Source organism: Brienomyrus brachyistius, chromosome 18 (assembly GCF_023856365.1).
Source record: "Brienomyrus brachyistius isolate T26 chromosome 18, BBRACH_0.4, whole genome shotgun sequence".
NCBI classification, from domain to species: Eukaryota; Metazoa; Chordata; class Actinopteri; order Osteoglossiformes; family Mormyridae; genus Brienomyrus; species Brienomyrus brachyistius.
In genome coordinates, this window is record NC_064550.1 from 12431037 (window position 1) to 12451518 (window position 20482).

Consider the following 20482-nt stretch of genomic DNA (forward strand, 5'->3'; position numbering starts at 1 on the left):
CTCACGGTGTACTAGATGGCCATTCCAGCCCTGTGTGTGAGTGTGTGTGAGTGTGAGTGACTGGCATCCCATGCAGGGTGGTACCCCATCATTGTGGCTTGTGCTCCACGAGGTTTCAGGTTCTCCTACAGCTTGATATTTTCACTCTTATTTGGATGTTCATGGCATTATTCATATAAGGTTCTGCGGCAGGTGACTGACCAGGAGGCCAGCAGGAAGTATTTACAGAGGTGAGTCCCCAGTCAGCAGCCCCCAGGGAGAGTGATAAGATGAATGAATTTCCAACAAAGTCGCTGGTCCTGTTTGCTCAGGAGTGCCATGCGAGAGCCAGAGACTCCGAAACTCCTTCCTCATTCCAGTCAAGGAGTCGTTGGATCCATGCATTTCAATAAGGTGCTTCAGTGGATTTATTCCAGAAAGTCATCGAGATGTTTAGATAGCTGACGTGTAAGAACTCAAAGATTCGAAGGTTTCAAAAGCTTGATTATCATTTGTACGAGCACAAGTACAATGAAATGCTGGATGCGTAACATTATAACATATATTGATGCAGATCAATAAATAGCAAAAAATAAATAGTTAACAATAACATGCAATATACATGCAATACATGCAATATACCTGTGATATACAATGATATACAACTAGGTCATGGTGCTGAGGTTTGAAGTGGAAATGATTAATAAGCAACAGAAATGAAGACTGGGTGAAAGAATTATTACTTACAGATAAATGTATATGCTGTACATCCATAATTACCAGTAGGGTCAGTGTGTGATGTACATGTTTGTATGCTTCTGTTTCCAGTGAAACATCCCGTTAGCCGAGTCATTTAGTGCCGATTTATTCATCACATCCATCTCCGCTTTAGAGCACTGATCTTCACATCAGTACCAAAGCTGTCCCTCACAGCACCACTACCCGTGTGACGAACCTCTATTAAAGAAATTATCACCTATACAGCCATGGAAAAAAATTAAGAGACCACAGCACAATATTTTGTTTCGCTCATTTCTCAGTTTATGGGTCTGCATCTGTGGATTATTTTTTGTATTTATTTACAAGCTGCAGTCTGGCTCTTCCCCGTTTCTCATTAATAAGGGCTTCTTCCGTGCTCCATGGGACTTCAGTCCAGCTTTTAGGAGCCTGATACCTGCACTTAATGTTTCCCATTCCTGTTGAAGGTCACTTGATGTCATCCTACGATTCGTGAGGAACTGTCAGATTAACGGTCATCTCTGGCGTTAGAAGGTCGCTTATATCCTCTATCTGTCTGGTTTCTGGTCAATCCCAGTGTCTCCTTGGTCTTGTATTCAGCTGTCTTATAAACTTTGAACTTGGAAGCAACCTGCCGCTCAGTGTAGCCTTTTACCACCAGAACCATGATTAAACCAATATTTAGAAATGGAAATTATTTTCAAAATATAGAGAGGTCTCAATTTTTTCCATGCCTGTATATTGACCTTCTGTTTAATAACAGCCTTCTTCCATCAAGGCTCTCCACTTTGTTTTCAAAATGAAGAACAACAAAGTTATTTTCCATTGTTGATTTGCTGGAAATCAGGGAAACCCCAACAGTCACTAAGCATTTTAGTCAAGGGATGTGTTTACGAAGCAGCATACTGAAATGTTGGCAGTAATCAAGCCAAATCCGGGAAGAGCCAACGAGCCTTAAAGCTCGCAGACTAAATGGGTGTGGTCTCATCTGTCTTTTGGCCAAAGGTGTGTGTCAACTGTACTTGCAGTCACTCTGAATTGAGTATCTCAGTTCTTTACTTTTCTCAGCAATGATCCAATTTTTAGAAATCGAAACTAACTTTTAGTGGGATAAATTCAAAGCACGAGGGACAGTGTGAGGACTGTGTGAGAATCAAGTGTTAATCAAATATAGCATCTATGCACTGGTATTTCTACACAAACAAAAACGTGACTCTCTGTGTCACAGAGTAAAAAAAAAACAATATCCCTGGCATTTTTTTGGAATATTTTAAGAAATTGGTGCATTGTGATCGCTGGAGGCCGTGGCCATCTACCCCTACGTCAAACATTCCTGGGACTGACCTCGGCACAGAGCGAGAGACCCCACGCTGGCCTCTCAGAACCCTGCGTCAACCTGCCTGCACACCTCAGTGTAAGGTAAGGCATTATGACTGTGGACACAGGACTTAGGAACAACAGAAAAACTGTGTGTGGCCTCGAGCAAAGAATGGAAAAAATAAATCAATGCTGAACAAACACGCACACAGACAAACGCACACACACACACACACAGATACGCAGACACCAAGAAGTCGCAGAAACGATAAAGGGAGATGTTAAGATTAAGGTGTGGCCGCCATTGCAACTAAACCATATTCCTAATAAGGGTGAGCAGCCATGTACACCAGTGTTTACCTCAGGTTCCTGTGTGGACCCGGCCTGACCTTTCACATACCTGTGACAGTATAATTTTCCATTAAATAATTGTGTAGTTTGGCCCAAAGACTGAAATGTTGGAATGCCAAGTCTTTATTACCTGTCGCTGCCACCTCTGATCTTGGAGATTAATAAACCCAGTCATCTAACCAACTCAACATTTCTGACATTTCTTGCATGTGGCAAACGACAGTTAAAGATTGTGTGTGCTGGGATTCTCCACTTACTGTTTTGCAGTGTATTCTGCGATGCACACCCACGCAGCTGTACATGACTTACTATAAATAGGGAAAAGGTCATTGTACACACACACGTGTGACATCCAGGACAAGGTCAATGTGACCCAACTTTAAGGCAGGAATGAGGCAAGTAATTAAACGGCCAGGACTTTCTCGTCAGGACAATACGTGATGTAATTCTCAAACCACATATGAAACCGGGCCTGAGTGTTTGGATACAGCTTCTGAGTCGCTGTGGTAGTTATTTATTTGCTGTCTAGCTTCAGTAATATACACTAAACTAAAAGAAATCAAATAAAACAAACATGCACAAGTACAGGTATATAGGAATGTTTCTCTTCGTTGACCCCATCTTAGTCTCCATAGCTTGGGGATCACAGAGCAGCATCAGACAAAGTGCGCGCCCCCCCCCCCCCTGCCGCCCCCCTGGGGCTGGGGGTTAAGGGCACGTTCTGCCAAGGCTGGGGCTCGAACCTGCAACCTTCTGATGAGAAGAGACTTCACCTGATAAAACTGATCTGCATGCACAATTTTCTAGCCTTATACTACAGTTTCACAAACATTGTTATGATTATACTTGTCCGACACAACACATGAAACACAGGCGGTACTCAAGCGAGTTTCCTGTCTTTGAAATCTGCCATTGTTTGCTATAGACTTATCCACATAGCTTAGCTTTCAAACAGCAAATGGTTTACTGTCCATTTGTATTTATAACATATCATTTATTGTGTTTTATTCTTTGTATTTTACTATAATTGTCCAAAGAGTGAATATTCAGGTATGAAATTCATTGCTAAGCGTTTCTCTTCTGTACTTCTTGTACGTAACTAAACTTGAAACTTAGAGCAGCTCCGGTATTTATCTCCGCCAGGCTACCTTTGATATTTTCCTCATGGAAGTTCGATACAGTTTTAAGCTCATTAATGTAGATATTAACTCTCAGAACAACTGTGTTCTTTAGTATTTCACACCCGTTTGGGACAGTCAGTGATGTACCTACTCCTTGGCAGTTGGGTTTCTTGAAATATCTAAGTGGTGCAGCAGTTGTGTTCTAATGACCGACGGCTCTGTCTGCATGCAGTAGGACATGAGCTTCATGCCCCCGTCACACTCAGAGTCACCCCCCGACTGAGGGACAGGGCTGCTTTTCACTCACGTATTAATACACCTGTTTGCTTTGTGCATATTAGTGAGACTAGTTGGTCTATGAGATTGGCTGTGTGATGTCATCCCCGGGTCATGTTGACCCCACAGCTCTTCTGCACCTCAGACCTGTAGGCTTGGTCATTGGGCCGGTTCTAAGGCTGAAATTGGTGCCAATCTGGAAACTCGCCTACTTGTGTTTGACATGGGGGCAGTTCAAGGGTTCGAGGCGGTTATTGCTGAATGACATGGGGGTATATTTTTCATCCTATGGGGCTTAGCTAAGTCTGTCTGCCCATCCATCCATCCATCCATCCATGTCCTACGCAGGGTCACTGGGGTCCAGAATGGAAGCTACGTGCACGAGGTAGGGGATAACCCAGGACGGAGTGCCAAGCCATGGCAGGGCACACGGCATCTCATTCACACACACATTCGCACCTATGGAATAGTTGGTAACTCCCGTTCACCTCAGCATGTTTTTTGGACTGCGGGGGGGAAACTCGAGTACCCGGAGGAAACCCCACTCTACTCACGTGGAGCCATGGCGAAGACTCGATCCACTGGGCCACTGTGCCACCCCTAGTTGGGGAAGTGCACTGCAAAATGCAGGAAAAGGATGAGGTGCTTCCTAGGTAACATCCCGTCCGTACAACATACACAAGTCAACAGAGGAGCATGGAGGGTGTGATGTGTGGGAGTGGGGGGCTGGTGTATGTGTGCAATTGCTCTTCCAGAACCAACTCTGAAACAGGTGCCCTTCTGCCCCCCCACCATGAATACCTAAACTCTACCTTCCCACCTCCTGGCCCTGTTTCCTGCAGCACTGAACCGTGGGTAGCTCCCCCCCTACCGTGACCAATAAGAAGCCTGGATATGTGAACATGTGACCAGGCCCCACCCTGTGTCCTTAGTCCCTCTGCATGATTAGGGATTCAGAGGCCATTACTTGCATGGCTGGGCATGAAGGAGCTTCATTATGCACAGACACGCACTGGCAAGGCATGTCGGTACCGAGCGAAAAAACCATTACACAACAGGAATCTGCTGTTCCTGTGAAGTCGCTATCTCCCACAGGCACCAGACAAGGTATCATTCAGACTCCAAACATAAGCTACCCAAAAATGAAGGATACCTGCCCTCCAGTACCTCAGCGGGCAAAGCCTCTGTGCCTCTGATCAGAATGTTGCTGATTCACAGTCATATATCCATGGGCCCTTGAGCAAGGCCCCTAACCCCCAACTCCCATGCGGCGGCTGACCCTGTGCTGTGACCCCTAAGCTATGGAGGGCAAGATGAGGTTGGCGAAAAGAAGAGTTACAATTGACTTGCGCAAACGAAGGACTTTTCATAGATTTTTTATTATGTATCATCTAAACCCTGCAGTCCACGTGACTGAGACACGAACTGAGCAGAGATCAGGAGTCCTCACTGACTGGGCCACAACAGTGACCTTCTGCTGCGAGAATTATTTTGCCAGCAAGGACCATAAATACCTGCTCACCTGTACCCTCGCTGCAGGACATTCCAAAATATTTATTTTTTTTCCTGGAAGGGGTTAACGGATAGCAGGGTCATACAGGGATCACATTCTCAGTACTGTCTCCCGGAACACCTCGCAATAATGTTTCGCAAACATACAATCACTGATAGAATATGAAGTCTCTTTTTCAAAAGGAAGACTGGACCTCTTTAATGCCAATGTTTTCCATTTTCCAATCATCACCTTTAAAGGAGGTTGACACCTGTGCCAGATAAAATGGACTGGATCAGGCAGAAGCTAATCTTTAATGCAAAGTGTTTTGATTTTTGGATGGGGCAGGGGAGGTGAACCCATAATGAAGGTATAAGAAGGAATAGATTCACAGACGGACGACAGACTGTAATTACCTCACACATGTTCAATCAAACTAAATCAGACTTAATTTTAGGTCCGTAAAGGGCGAAAAAAGTTCCAAACCATCGTTTCCTTGAGGTGTGCTGCCATGTTGCTGCGTTTTCAGTTTGGAGGGATTCATCTGGCCCAGCTAATGTGAAATCTGAGCTTATTTATTATCACACAAGTTAAAGATGAGAGACCTCCTCAGCCGTGACACGTCTCATCTCACGTGTTCCCTCCACAGGTTTACCTGCTCCTTTGGTTCAAATCAGGACACTGGAAATGGTGCTAGACCAAAGCCTGTAATGCACTGGACCGGACCAGACTGGATCAGACCGGACTGAGTGGCCTAAGCACAGGTTTGTACCAGAATCATCTGGTCTAGACCAGATGATCGTTCCTCTTCAGACTGAAGATCCCCAGATCACCATATCTCGTTTTAAAAAAGGATTCATACCACCGACGTCCCAAAAATATTATGAGCACACCCATGTGAAATGAATGATGTTCATGTAGGAACAACAGTGCGTGTAATGGTCTGGGATATATTAGCTAGTAAGCTAACATTTGGTACTCAAAGTCAACATGTTGAACACAGAAGAAATGGGCAGAGATCATGGGCAAATCATTATAACCAGACAAGACGACCTGGTTAGCAGTTTGTGGTTTTTCCCTCCTAGGGTCACTCTCAGTAAGGACTCACCACGGCTGACTGTGAGCACGGCAGATGTTCTGACCCAGACCTCTGGCCCTAATAATTTGGCCCTTATCAATGTCACTTACATTTTTCTCTCTCCCAATTCAACGTCTCGACTACGAGTACCAAATGCTATCTTGCTGTCTAATATATGCCAGACATTGACACGCACCATTTTTATGAGATAGTTATCATTACTTGCTTCACATGGGCGGGGGGGGGGGGGGGGGGGGGGGGGACGGGGGAGTTATAGTGATTTGGCTCATCAGTCTAACCTAAGTTTAAGTTCAAAAGGGTAGAACCTGCCCCAGAGTGCCCCATTCTAACATTCTTTTGAGGAGTAGCATTTCAGAGAGCTGCTTAGACGGAATGGTGTTATCAGCCAAGCATATCAGTTATGCAGCACACAGGTGTTGATGCTCAGATCAGCATAAATGCAGGACATCAGCCTCCCTGGGGTCTGGACTCTGCCCTTAACCACCGGCCCCCCATACCACCCTGAAATCCGCCTAAATCACAGGAGGTATCCTGGAGGAACAGAATTAACGGGGAACGGTGGAGTCCACACCAACATCCCGTCAAGCAGATATTTGACCCCCCCCTGCCCCTTCTCCCCTCACGTCTACTTGCTCCACCCCCCATACTGTGCTTTCAATGGCTGAAGTGCACCCAACCACAAAAATGGCTGCTTCGTTGACCCTGCCCGACCCCAACGCTGATTGGCTCAATTCTGACTGCCAATACGTTTCCCATAGGAAAAAGGCTGTCAGTACTCGGCTGGGTTCAGGCCTACTCTTCACCGGTCAAGGCTCACCGTACTTCCTTCCTGTCATGTGACGTGATTACGCTCATTCTCTGAGATAAGGTTCTGCTCACAGTGTCACCAGTCCCATTGCTAAGCTCTCTGTTTTTTTATAAAGGTATGGTGAAGACAAAGTGCATTAGATACTCAGGCCTGTTACAGCAGAGTAGTAAAAGCCATTTTTAACAGAAGATCCACAAAGCCAGAATCAGACACACAAACCAAGATTACTCAAAAAATCCCTCATACTTACAAAAAAAACCATATTGAGAAAGACAACATTTGTTTTAAACCTGAACCACGGCAATACATTGGAAACATGTATGTCTCAGTTCTTACCAGGTCTGCATGTGAAGTCGGTCAGCGTGGATTTCACTGCACGGACCTCCTTGTTCTTGGTGAGTTATGAGGCAAAGGTTAACTGAAATTCAGTGACTCTCACACAAAATCGTATCAGTTTCTTACTTTTAAATGCTCTCTACCCATCAGCCCTTCATGCAGAATAAGGGATTTTAAGAAGACATCAGTGTTTACAGCCTGTAATGTTTTATTTCTCCTCTTTATTTCCTTTGCTGCTGTATACATTTACGACACACTCATCTTCCAACCGGAAAAGAAAATTCCTTGTGTGTGTAGAAGTACTTATCCAAACTTTCCTAAATAATTAAAAAAAAAAAAAACTTAATACCTTAACACAGCTGAAAGGGTCTGTACGGGTATTTCATGTAGTGCTTTACAGAGCAGCACGACACGCAGGACCATGGAGGCAACGAACCGTCATCAGCGCCCATGAGAGTCGGATCTGACGACTCACGCAGGATACCGGCACGTGACAGCTACAGATTACGTGCCTCTGCATTGTACAGAAACAGCGTTAGCTCTGAAAATCAAAGCAGGATTCAAACACTCATCCCGATTTTTTCATTTGTATTGGAGAAAGTGAGAACGGCAGGTAATGGAAGCTTCACAGCCTGTCACATGAGGAGCACCAAGGTGCAGACAGACTCAGCAGTTTCAACGGCATTTACGACACGTGACACTTTCCGTCACCTTTGCTGGCTTCAGGGATGGTGCTTTTATTTACTTCATTTTATTACATTTCATGTAATTATCATCAGCAGAATGTCACTGACTTACTACTCCCTTACACTGTAATAAAAAAAAAAACGAAAGGACATGTGACAATCATCTACAGCTGTCGAAGAGAAAAAGGCACATAAACGGCGGGCTTCGAAAAGAGCCATAGAACATTAAAAACGCGGTCTAAAATGTTAGCGAGTCAACAGCTCCCCCTGCTGGCCAGAGTTATAACATTGCATTGCTCTCTGGCAGAGAAAATGAGTTTGGAAAACAGAACACACTACTACAAAAAACAAAATAAAATAAAAAGGATCACTTATAAAGTGGGTTTTTAGCGCCACCAGAAACACAAATAAACAATAAAATCTGTACTTTCTGCATTAAGTTTAGATAAAAGGATCAAAGAATGCTTGTATCTGCAAGGGTGGAGTTTGACGTGACAGACTGTAAGGAAATAGCCATCTGGGGAATACCGGACACTACCAGGAATACAGCCATGATGCAGGAAGCAAGACGCCTGACCCTGCGTCAAGATGACAGGTCCTGAAGCTCAGTGCAGCTTCTCAGCACGTCGTTCAGGAAGGCCAGCACCTGGACCTTAGCCTGCTCTGTGTCTGAGTCCCCCCCAGGCAGCAGTCGGAGCTGCTTCAGAACCTCCTCCAGCTCCCTGAGCCTCTCCTGGGGCTGGGCCACATCTGTGGGCTTGTCTTGCTCCCCGCGGTCGCTCCCGTCCAGGTGGTAACGCACCAGGTATCCGTGCAGGGTGGGGCCTGCCTCCCCCACCAGCGGAGCAGCTAGGGCAGGCAGGTCACGGGGCTGCGCTAGGCCGAGCAGGTGTAGCATGGAGAAGCAGAGCTGGCAGCGCAGCCCAGCACAGTAGCGGTACTCTAGGAAGTCCCCTGCTTCGCCACTGTGCTCCAGAGCGTGAGTGAGGGCCTGCCACACGTGGGCGAACTGAGCTGTGTCGCCGTAGCAACTACGCCCGCTGGGCACTGACAGGGCTGCTGCCGACTTTATCCGCACCTTAAAGTTGCGGCAGGCCGTCACCGCTTGGCACAGGGCGGAGAAGGCATCGGGGGTCCAGTTGGCTGTGCCTGAGGACGGGGGGGGTGGGAATAAGAGGCCTTAACACCGGGAGTGTTAATAAAGAGCAGAAAGACAGCACTGGGTGACACTCACCAAGGGGCAGGGCAGGGTTCCTGAAAGCGTTTCCCAGGGCGTAGCAGGCGTTCCAGCGAACCTTCATGGTGCAATCGCTTCGGACAGTCTCAATCAGCGCCCGCACTGCCTCCTCGACCGGGCCCTCGAACCCAGGCCGGGACAGGTGGGCTGCCTGCAGGAACCGAAGCAGATTTCCCAGGGCGCGCACGGCATTGCTCTTGACCTGTAGGGGGCAGGATAGAGCATGAGCTTCATGGGGACCCTGAAGAGTGTATCAGACATCACATCTGGAGAGTAACGATCTTAGTATATATAGCTTAACTGAGTAAACCTCAAAAGACCTTTTCACAAATAAGACCTAGAACTTCTACCAGGGATTTAGCCCTAATTGATAATAAACCTGTTACTATTCTCACAAGCACGGCAATTACAATATATTTAGCAAGTAGTTACTGATATCCAAAGTGAGGTCAGACAGTCCCTGGAGCTGTTAGAGTTCAGGTCTTTGCTCAGGGGGACCAAAAATGAAATCATTCTGCTAACTCTGGGTTTTGAACCGGCAACCTTCCGATCACCGGGACGGTGTCCTAACCTGCTGAGCTACACAATGCCCCTCACAGGTCGTCTTACTTTTATTTTGTATTCATTTAAATTCTTCCGAAGGGCTTGGTGTTTCTTTGTTTAGAAATCTCATGTGTTTCTTTATTTAGAAATGAGGTTACTCCCGAAATGTCTTTATTTGGTAACCCGAGCGTCACGTCCTTCTCCATCCTCACCCTATCCTTGTCCTTGGATGCACGGGTGGCCGAACAGAGCATCTGGAGGAGCAGCATGTCGGAAAACTCGTCCTGGAAGTCGCGTCCCACTGATGCCCTGGGAGGCAGGCAGAGGACAGGACAGACACTGAGCGAGAGCAGGCAGGAGGACACCCTTACTGGGCCATGCAGACCACAGGCACTCACATGTTAACAATGAGTGTGTCAGTCAAGTTGCCTAGCGACCAGGCAGCCTTGGCGCGCACGTTGGGCGAGTGGTCGTCCAACGCGGTGAGGATGGCGTTGGCAGCATCGGCTACAAACATCACATCCTGTGCGAGATGAGGAGACGGAATGTGTCACATGCGAGGTGTCAAAAAGTAAAAACGGCGTCCTGGGCAACACGAGGGGGCGTACCTCTCGAAGGCTGGGGAACAGGACGTAGACGCCCAGGGCCCGGACGGCCGCAGCCTTCACCAGGGAGTTCTCGCTGTAGGTCAGACCCAGCAACACAGTGAGGCACAGGACCTGGCTTCGATCCTGGGAAGGAGAGCAGAGGAGCTGATACAGTATGAAGTAAAATGTCATACGACTCCACCCAAGGCTGAGGTCAGCCAATCACCTGCTTGCTAGCCAGCCAGCCAATCACCAGCCTGCAGGCAATATTTACATTCTCTTCACCTTATTCATCTATTGTTCACCACGCAGTCTATCTATTCATCTATTTATTGTTCATTGCAGTCAATTTGTACTGCATATTCTGCACTGTGACAGTGTGCACGTATCCATTTTGCATTGGTGATTATTCGTCACTGCACAGCACTGTTGGCACAGCGCGGCTTTTCTGTACATTCGGATTTATTCCTTGCACACAGTGAGATTTAATTTCTAATTTTTAAGTACAGCACTGTCTGATTTTTGTCCCCTTGTTTTTCAGATCTGCTGCTTTAATGCCTCATAGATGGAAGTAGAGAGATAAAAAGACGGAGAAAGGATGGAACAAAGGAAGGATGGAACCATGTAACCAACATGCGTGCCCGTGAGCGCGTGCCCGTGAGCTCACCGGCAGCTGGCTGAAAGCCTGGGGCAGGATGGCCGACAGGGCGTCACAGGAGCTGGTCTGCAGGGTGGGGTGATGCTCGCTCTGCAGGGCTCCACTCAGGGGGCCGCTCAGCACCTCCGACCAGAACTGGACTACCTGTCACATGACGCAAAAGGGTCTCACGCTGCCATGCGGAGCAGGCAGACGGGCGGGCGCCCGCCATCAGGGCCCCTGTCACAGACAGACGCCCGCCGGAGGTTTACCTGGCTGACAGGCACCCTGGAGGCTGGGGCCACGGCGGACTCCTCTCTGTGCTGCTGGATGACACCTGAACCCAGCTCCTCCAGCAGCTGGGGGCAGACACAGGATATGGGGGGCTTACGTTAACCCGGTGAGGCGAGGGTAGTGTCAGGTTATTCCAGGTAGCCACCTTTGCCTTCTTAGAAAGAGACACGTACTGTGAGGCAGGATACTGCTCAGTCTGAATAACCCAGTTTTATGGGTGCGTCTGCGGTCAGAGAGCAGGGGCTCAAACAAACCAAAAATGGGGAGCTAGTTACCAGTCAAAACATATCCTGGTAAAACTCCATGCTGCTGGAATTAAAACAATGTATTCGAATGGAGCTTTAGAAGAATGCAGCCCCAGAATTGGGACATAGCCAGAGACTGATCAGCAGAGAGCTGATCCAGGGTCAGGCATGGAGGACACCTCACCTTGGCACCATGCAGCTGGATGGAGGGATCAGCTTCCTGGAGGCACTGAGTGCAAACCTCCCCCAGCTCCAGCAAGTAACCCTGCACCAGGGCAAAGTAGCCCCTGACTAGGTGGGCCAGCACCTGTTCTCAGGATGGAGAGGGAGGTATCAAGCAAAACATTTATTAATATCAGTATTAAAAGGAATGAACACTGTGTCATAAATCTGAGCAAAACAAACTTGTAGCTGTTGAACTGATTGCAACTACAAACAGCACTGATTAAAAAACCAGCACTCAAGCAGCTGTCCTGACACCCAAGTGTCAACCCTAACCCTCACCTGGAGGGCCTCTAGCCGCACAGGGGGCGGTTCCATGATGCCTGAGGGGGTGCTAGCGGCATCACTGTCAGAATAGGGGTCCTCCCGGGGCTGTGTGACCAGCGACACGCACAACTGCAGCAGCCAGCATTGAGCCCCAGGAGTGGTGTCTGCTTCTGCTGGGGCCGGTGGGGGTGCGGAGTCCTTAGCAGGGCCCCTCCTCCAACTCTGCTGCTGCTCCTGAGGGGTGGCACCCCCACTGCTGGTTCCACCCAAAGTCCCGGCGATTCCCCCAGAGCCAGCAGGCTGCTGCAGGAGGAGCTGGACCTCAGGGAGGGGAGCTTGAGCCGAGACCACTGCCCCCAGGAGGGTGAGGCAGGACACACGGACATTCACATCTGGAGGAGCAAGAAAAAGCGAGAAGAAAGGACTAATGGTTCAACCAATACAACACATTCATATCGCCATCTGTGCATGGCATTAGAGACCAGAACTAGGTTTCACTGCACACTCCCCACCTCGGTGGCGGATGTAGGGGCGGATCTGTCTCCAAAGGGGAGCCAGCAGCCCTGGGCGAAGGCGACTGTACGGGACATTGGAGACTAGGTGGGCCAGGCACTGTGACACATGGGAACACACAAGTCAAGGGTCAAAGGTCAAGCCAATATTAAGCATAGGGGTTAGCATAACCCTCAACCGCTACGCTAACGCCAAAACCCCAGCTGTCATTACCGGTATGTGAATTATAACACATCACCAAGCTAACGCTAAAATACAGTCACAAGAGATCAGTGGCAAAACATGTTAAATGAGAAGGGTTGTGCGTCTGTGTGCGAGATCAACGGAAGCTTGCCCACCTTGATGACCTGTGTGAGGGTCTGTGGGGAGGACTCAGCCAGCAGGGCCAGTAGGAGGCAGCGGTGTAGCTCCCGCAGACTGGCAGCCAGAGTGACGGAGAAGGGAGTAAAGGCCTGCCGTGGGGCGCCCGTGTCCTCGGCCACCGACAGGAACTGCCTGGAACCTTCCAACAGGGCCGAGAGCGCTTGCAGGGACCCCGCCCTAACCTGCCAGTTCAGACGCGCGACAGACAGCATTGTAATGAGCTGGACCGTGACCATAATTTCAGAAGCCACTCCCAAGATGTTTCTTCTCTTATGTACAAATTCTCCCCCCAGCTGACCTTAGGTGAGGGATCCTTAAGGGCGATGGTGAGCAGAGTCAGGGGAGGTGGCCCACCCACTCCAGGGGCGTCAGGTACGAAGGACGACCAGTAGCCGTACAACACACGCTTCTCCACGCACCGAATAACCGACAGGAAGCAGTGCAGCGCCCCCTGCCGCACACGGGCTTGGTACAACCTGCACACAGACATATGCTCAAGTCACCCAAAAAAAAAAAACAAACGACCTGGGATTAGCACGAAGCCCAGCTCAGAGAGTTCAACTTGCTAAGGGTTAGCTCTGTCAGACAGGTGCCATTTTCACATCTGGGAACAGACCAAAGCAATCGATCAGACTCTCTCAGTAGCACAGGAGACACACGCTTCTCAAAAAGTTCCAGCGGGTCACTCAGAAACATTTTCCTGCACGTGTCAGAGCTGACCCACGTAACCCTACCTGAGCTTACTCTGCATCCCTCCTTCTGGGTCAGAAATCTCAGAGTCGGAACTGCTCTTCTTCCAGGAAGAGTAGAATGCCACAGCGCCCTCTCTGGACGCCTGGGAGAATAGGTGACTTGTGCCCCTGGAATCCTGTGTCCAGCGGCCTGGGGCTTCAGTCGTGCGTAACCTGCTGGGCTCCGCCCCCGTGTCTGACTCCGCCTCCTGCCCCTCCTCCCCATCCTCATCCCGCCTCCCTTCTGACCCAACCTTCTTGCCCCGCCCACGTGATTTCCGTTTCTTATTCTGTAACGAGACATTTATTCAGATTAGCTCTACAGATACACAGGCAGGTGATGCCCTTGCATAAACAGAGCGGCAGAGACACACCCCAGGGGGCCTGTTCTGAACTGGTGGGTTCCTCTGTACTTCTGTCTTGGCGGGGGTCCTTCCATCGTACTGGGGGAGCGGTGTGGGGTATAGGATCCCTGGCATCTCCACGTTCATCCCAGGCAGTCCGAAGAACATGTGTTTCTGCCGAAAGAGCGAGCCATCAGAATCATTCCAGATGATTCCACAAGCAAACGACCAGCATCTGTAAGTGTGGGCTGTACCCCCAATGTACTGGAACACTAATCCATTCATCTTCAAACTGCTCGTCAGTGCCCACGTCGTGCTTAATGTTCCGGACCTGAGTACGCTTTTGTCATCACCGTGCGACTTTTTGTGTTGAAGTAAACAACAAGAAAAGTACCATCACACAGCACAATGGAGTCCTTCATTTGTGACTTAATTGGAGTAATTTCAGGTATGATGACACTCGGCCCTCATAGATTTATCAATAATGCAACACAATGATTTTAATTAATGAAAATCCTGTATGTTACCAAACATCTCAGTTTTTGTGCGTATGTTACCAAACATCTCAGTTTTTGTGCAAAATGTTTATTAAACCTAAAGAAAAGCAGGTGTGTGGACAGAGTTTTATGTCCGTTAGATGTTAGGGCACGGTCAGCAATCCCACTAGTCAAACAAACTGGATTTTGGGGGTCAAACATGCTTCGGCACAGTTAGGATCAGCTAATGTGAGTATGCCCTAAGTATCTCAGTCTCAGCCTCCTTCTGTATTGGAGGTGACGACATGCTAAAGCAGTCACTGGATTAAGTGCTCATAACCAGAAATAAGCACATGCAAGTCATCTGACCAGTGAACCCATCCCTTAGCCCCTGAATCCAGTTCCAGCACCTTGAATACTGCCAGCAGGGTGCCCAGCTGCTCACCGACTGCCAGCTTCCCCTTCTCGCTGTTCAGGAAGTGCTGCATCCCCTTCAGGGCATCCTGGAGCAGCTGGAGGAGGAGTGCGGGAGACACAGTGAGTGTGGGTGAGTATGAGAGAAACAGACAGAGGAAGAGGGGAAAGCTTTACTGACCGTGCAGAATATTGCTTCGTCCACATTAGCAGGTCTGGGGTACTGTAGCATCTGCATGAAGGTCTGGAAACAGACACTCCTGTATGGCTCTTCCAGGTGTGACTGTCCAGGTGCCCTGACAGGTCACATGATTACTATTAATCAATAGTGAACCACTGTTGCATGGCATGGACAGAGATTCTGTCTGAAGTGTCCTGTTCAGTGTATGTGTGTGTGTCTATGCCTACTGCCTCACCCCAAACACAGGTTACCCATGCAGTGCACTGCAGCTCGCCACAGCTCCAGATCTGGCTGGCTTAGGTCACTGTAGCGTAAGAGGATCCCTCCTGCACCCAGGAGGTCCGGCAGATACTGGGAAGGAGTGACAGTTACAGTTACAGGTGACTAACCTCACAGTAAAAGGAGCCCAGTTAGCCAGCTCCTTGGGCCTACTCAAGTGAAGAGTCCTAAATATTTTATTTGTTTTGCCAAACAGCTACCAAAGGAGGCGTAAATCATGTAGGGCAAACTAAATATAAACCACTTTCAGACTAATGAGAGACACAGAACAAATCCCTGCTCAGAAGAGATTATTCAGTATTTAAGTGAATTTAATAGCATGGGACTTAAAAAAAAAAAAAAAAAAAAAAAAAACACAGTAAAAGGAAAGTTAATGAGGGATTTACCTTCTGACACTTGGGCCCATTTCCATACAGCAGGGCGGCCAGTGCCTGCAGGACATCAGTGCGTGTCCAGCAGCCGCACACTGCCAGGGCCTGGGTCACGTAAGACACCAGGCAGTTCAAGCTCTGCTCATCCACAATCACCTGCAGCACATAAAAACAACCCTTCTGAATGCCGACGGTGGCACTTTTCGGCCAAGCAGGAACATGCCCACAGCCAGCTGCCTCATTATGCAGGGAGTAAGGATGTACTCCGCGCCATCGGTGAAAATGCCTCCATCTTGGGTGCCACAATCTGACCACAAAAACACATTCAGTACTGTACAAAAATCTCAGTCAGTCAGTCAGCCAGCCAGCCAGCCAGCCAGCCAGCCCGCCCTACCTGTAGCCGGTTGAGAAGGTGATGGATAAGCTGGCAAAATTTAACAACGAGGTGGTCCTGAGTGAATTGCACCAATCCGCTGGCCCGTACCAGGAGAGCACATACATCCTGAAAGCAGAGTGTCGGGGGTGTCGTTAAACAAGTCTGGAGATTCCCCAAGTCCAGTTCGGATCAGAATATTATAGCTATTTCTGGCAATAACAATCTCCTAACCGCTGACAGTCTTAACATTTCTACGTTACAGCTGAACTGCATGATCAGTATCACTATACCTAGGTATGATATTAAGAAGTACTACGTGCCAAGTGTGAATCTAAACAAACTTATTATATAGTTGGAATTTTACACCGTTTACAGTAAGGAGGAATCCTCGTACCTCAGGCTGAACGTCGCGGTCAGACGCGTAGCTGTGGTAGTTTTCTGATATCAGCTGGTCGAACAGCAGGTTCAGCTCCGTCTTCAGGCTGTCGCTGTCGGAGGGTCTGAGCGAGCAGAGTTTCGAGAAACAGCGAGCGAACTGCAAACCTGATCCACCTGGAGGCGCCCGGTCAAGCTCCACAGAACCAGACGCTAAGAAAGGCGCAGCCTCCGCCTCGTTTACTACCGCAGGCCTTGGGAAGCAGCGAACAGGACCTCGCATCGGGCTGGAAGCCGAGGCCATCGCCCCATTGACGGCCATTTTTTGGGAGGCTAAGGGTGACGTTGTCACGGTAACCGAAATCCACATCCGGGTTAGATGTTAAATGTCATTTCCGGTCTCCTGTGATTTTTTTTTGTAGATGCAGTTTTTAAAAATCATTCTGTTTATAATTCCGAAAGAATCGAGAGAGGATTAAGAATTAGTTATATACTGCGTTTTCCAACGACCTGCACTGAGGTAATCTGCGTCAGATAATGGAGTACAAATTTTAAATTTTGTTTGTATTTCATTCATTCATTCATTTGTATATTCATTAGCCTTTTGCTTGTTTACGCAGCGGATAAGACTTAAGACTTAATTCGGATGTCACTTCATGCCGCTGGTTTTTCTTTAATCCTTTCAAGGATTAAAAAACTAACGTAATCTCTTACCGTTTATTGCTCAGACTGAAGTCTACAGACGTGTTTATTTACTTTCCCTAATTTACATTTTTTTTCCATAACCCTGCAGATTGATGTTATACCCTTGTTAAGTCCCGTGCTGTAGAATGAGGAGGGCCATACTTGAAATTGACGCGTTCACGTGTTTTGTTAGACATTCCTTTTATTAGACATAACCATCTTATAGTACCAAAGTCAAATTTACGAAAAGACATTCAAGAGGATTGCAGAATGTCGCCACACCGACGGGGTTGTTCTGTAACGAGGGAGAATATACAATCAGCTTTTCGGTTTGCACTGTGAAGAAAAATCAGTGCGAGCAGGACGGGAGGGGCGGCGGGCATCATTTGGAAGTCTACCAAGCATTCACATTGTGTAACCATCCATTTTCCGTAACCGCTGATCCACGTTACGCAATATCGGGTTTTTTTTTCGCAAATCACTTACAGTGCACACTCGCGTTTACTGTGCATAACTCCAGTTCTTGAAAATTTTGAATTTGGTTGGACCCTTGCTTGATAGAACCAGACTAATGCATATTACCCCAACCCGTTTAAGACCACCACACCCTAATCCCCCCCCCCCCCCACAAATAAACTGAATGATTATGACCAATGCAGGACATTGCAAATTTTGGCAATTATACTAAACCCCCCCCTCCCCCAAACAAGTCTGGCACGTCAATCAACAACACCCACAAACTTTAAACGTGTAGAACTATTCTTTATTTTTCACTTAAAGGCCACTTTTAAAGCATTTTGTACAACTTGAGTGCAATAACAAAATAAGTAGAAAGCATTAACAAAAACTCTCCCTGTTGCTTACTGTATCCCAGCAACTAAAGAAAAGCAAGATTTTACTGCAACATATACACAAATATTGTACACCGCCCATGCACTTGAGCACAGCCAGTTTAATAGTGTTTGTGTCCTGCCTCCCCCCCATGTGTATTTAAGTGTAAGGAGCAGGTGAGGCAGCCGTCAGTGCATCAGTCCAGTTGAGGGGGTCCACCCTCACTTTAGCCGTCCATCACTCAACCCGACTTGAACAGCAGAATTGCCCACCTGGCCCAGGTAGAAATAGATGAAGTGCTTGGTCTCGTGAGTCACATAACTGCCGAAGTTTCTGCCCACGATGCAGTGCCACGTGGGATTATACTTCTTGTCGAACTCCTGATGGGAGGGGAGAGGCACAGAAAGGTCAACATGAAACTCTGAAGGGTCACCATGTATGCAGGTAAAACGAGTCATACATAGGAAGCGGGTTACATTCATAGCGTTACATTTCATCTTGAAGTCTCTCTAGATGTTTTCCTGTCAGATTTTAGCCATTCACAGCATTATAGGAATATCATGAGTGGGAGGGGCGCAGAACCCACACACCTTTTTGATGTAGGCAGCAATGTCTTTCTCAATGTTGTACTTTTCCATCGCCTGTGTGGCACAGTCAACCGCATCCTGCTGCATGTCCCTCGGACATGTCGGCATTCTTGATCACAGCCTTCCTGTCAGTCATGGTGCCTGTATGTAACAACCAGAGACCAGCGGGAGGGGGGTTAACGCGGCATATCAACTCATTTACTTTTACACATGCAAAAAACCCCAGAGATAGTCAATGTACAGTTACAGGACTGCAGGTAGAACCAGACTGACATTTGATGCAGCAATGTAAAAGGTTAATCTTGGGTGTTCCTGCCAATTTCCCCAAACAGCCACTTACCAAATCATTTCTAAAAATATCCACTTGCAACAATTTTGCATTTTGATCAAGTGAACTAGGTAATTAACATCCACCACTGTCTATCGTAATCAAGCCCATTGCTCTAATAATTGGTTATTATGCCAGAGATGATCAGTACCACTGAGTGATCAAACAAGACATCTGAGAAACCCCCCCCCCCCCAAAAAAAAAAAAAAAAAAAAAAAAAAAAAAAAACCCACACACACACACAAGCCAGGGGAATGCTACAGTCAATGCATAGAGACCGTTCTGGCAGAACTTAATCCTCATCCATTCTGATCCCCCTGCAGTCCAGACAACGCTGGGGTTTGGATGTAAATCAACCTCCCTCATTTAAAGGGATTACGAGTGAATGCAAAATTACCCAAACAGCACAATGTCTGAAACATTCTTAACCAGAACTTCGGACGAAGATAACAGGTGCCGTACACTATACAGTCACAGCCATGCTACCAGCTACCTGGCACTGACTCAATCTTGCCTCTTCCCAGGCAGGAAGCCCACAGCTTTCCACGCATATTAAAACAAGCGAGAGAGGCCGTTAAGTGTCTGATGAGGCATCCTCGCAAGATCATCATTATACAGAGCTGGCAGCAGACCAGTTAGGCAACTACACCAGTTGGCTGTGAGCTGAAGTTCTTCCAGTTTGAATACAGCCGCAACTTCAGGGATTAATCAGATCGGAACGCGACAGATTCACAAGGTGCAATTCCCATTAAGATTGGGCCAGCGGTAACCAGTATAATCGTGTACTGGTTTCCTTCTACATTTCCATCTGGAAAAATCTGCCTGTCAACATCCTCCCTCATCCCCTCAACTCAGAGCAATAAAATTAAAACCTATCTGCAAGCCTGTCGGTACTCATCAGGATATAACAGTGGCATTCCTGATTAACTTCAACAGCACCCACTTCACACATCAGGGAGCAAATTAAAAACAGGATTCAACAGAACGGCACACCACTTCGCATCACCTCTGAAGAAGCCACACGCAACGTTACCGATATCCTGGAGTCATTCTGGAACAGCAGCATTCGACATACATTGGACGTAATTCACAATGTATATTCCAGTGTCCAAATGGTTAAATGCACTACCACATCAAGGAGTAGTGACAGAGCACAGTGCTCTCGTAGTCCTACACCGGTCTCAAATGCGATCCTTACATCCAGTCATACTAGAAAAAAAGAAACCGGGGGGGGGGGGGGGTCGACAAAGTACATACGCAGGTAAAATCATGCGGATGCAAACGCCACTCCTTCTAAACGCACCACACACACATAGCAATGGGAGACGTAACCAGCTGTTTGCTTTGCCTTTTGGAGTAAGTGGGACACTTCCACCCCTCCCTCACCATGCCCA

General features: G+C 47.8%; 2 protein-coding genes across 2 annotated transcripts; both read right to left on the minus strand.

Annotated features, from left to right (window-relative positions):
- Positions 1–7852: 7852 nt before the first annotated feature.
- Positions 7853–17002, minus strand: heatr6 (HEAT repeat containing 6). Its single transcript, XM_048984290.1, has 20 exons — positions 16678–17002; positions 16302–16409; positions 15923–16063; positions 15493–15608; positions 15258–15372; positions 15073–15174; positions 14217–14360; positions 13846–14132; positions 13410–13587; positions 13087–13293; positions 12748–12847; positions 12251–12627; positions 11931–12053; positions 11480–11566; positions 11238–11372; positions 10592–10714; positions 10382–10506; positions 10196–10292; positions 9438–9642; positions 7853–9352 (listed from the first exon to the last, which is right to left on the minus strand). The coding sequence occupies exons 1-20, from the start codon at positions 16978–16980 to the stop codon at positions 8787–8789; spliced, it is 3639 nt and encodes a 1212-aa protein (XP_048840247.1). The 5' UTR covers positions 16981–17002; the 3' UTR covers positions 7853–8786.
- A 1081-nt stretch (positions 17003–18083) lies between these two features.
- Positions 18084–18896, minus strand: dynll2b (dynein, light chain, LC8-type 2b). The gene is given in 4 exon segments (XM_048982869.1): positions 18084–18441; positions 18443–18553; positions 18764–18850; positions 18852–18896. Coding segments are annotated over 4 exon segments (270 nt in total). The 3' UTR covers positions 18084–18414.
- Between the last annotated feature and the right edge of the window lie 1586 nt (positions 18897–20482).

What these genes read in the sequence shown, in the direction of transcription:
- heatr6 (XM_048984290.1), bottom strand. Translation starts at nt 16,980, where the DNA reads ATGGCCGTCAATGGGGCGATGGCCTCGGCTTCCAGCCCGATGCGAGGT. An exon ending in ACCGCGACGTTCAGCCTGAG is followed by an intron (nt 16,410 to 16,677) that starts GTACGAGGATTC and finishes CTCTGCTTTCAG; the next exon opens with GATGTATGTGCTCTCCTGGT. An exon ending in GGGATGCAGAGTAAGCTCAG is followed by an intron (nt 13,588 to 13,845) that starts GTAGGGTTACGT and finishes GTCTGTGTGCAG; the next exon opens with GTTGTACCAAGCCCGTGTGC.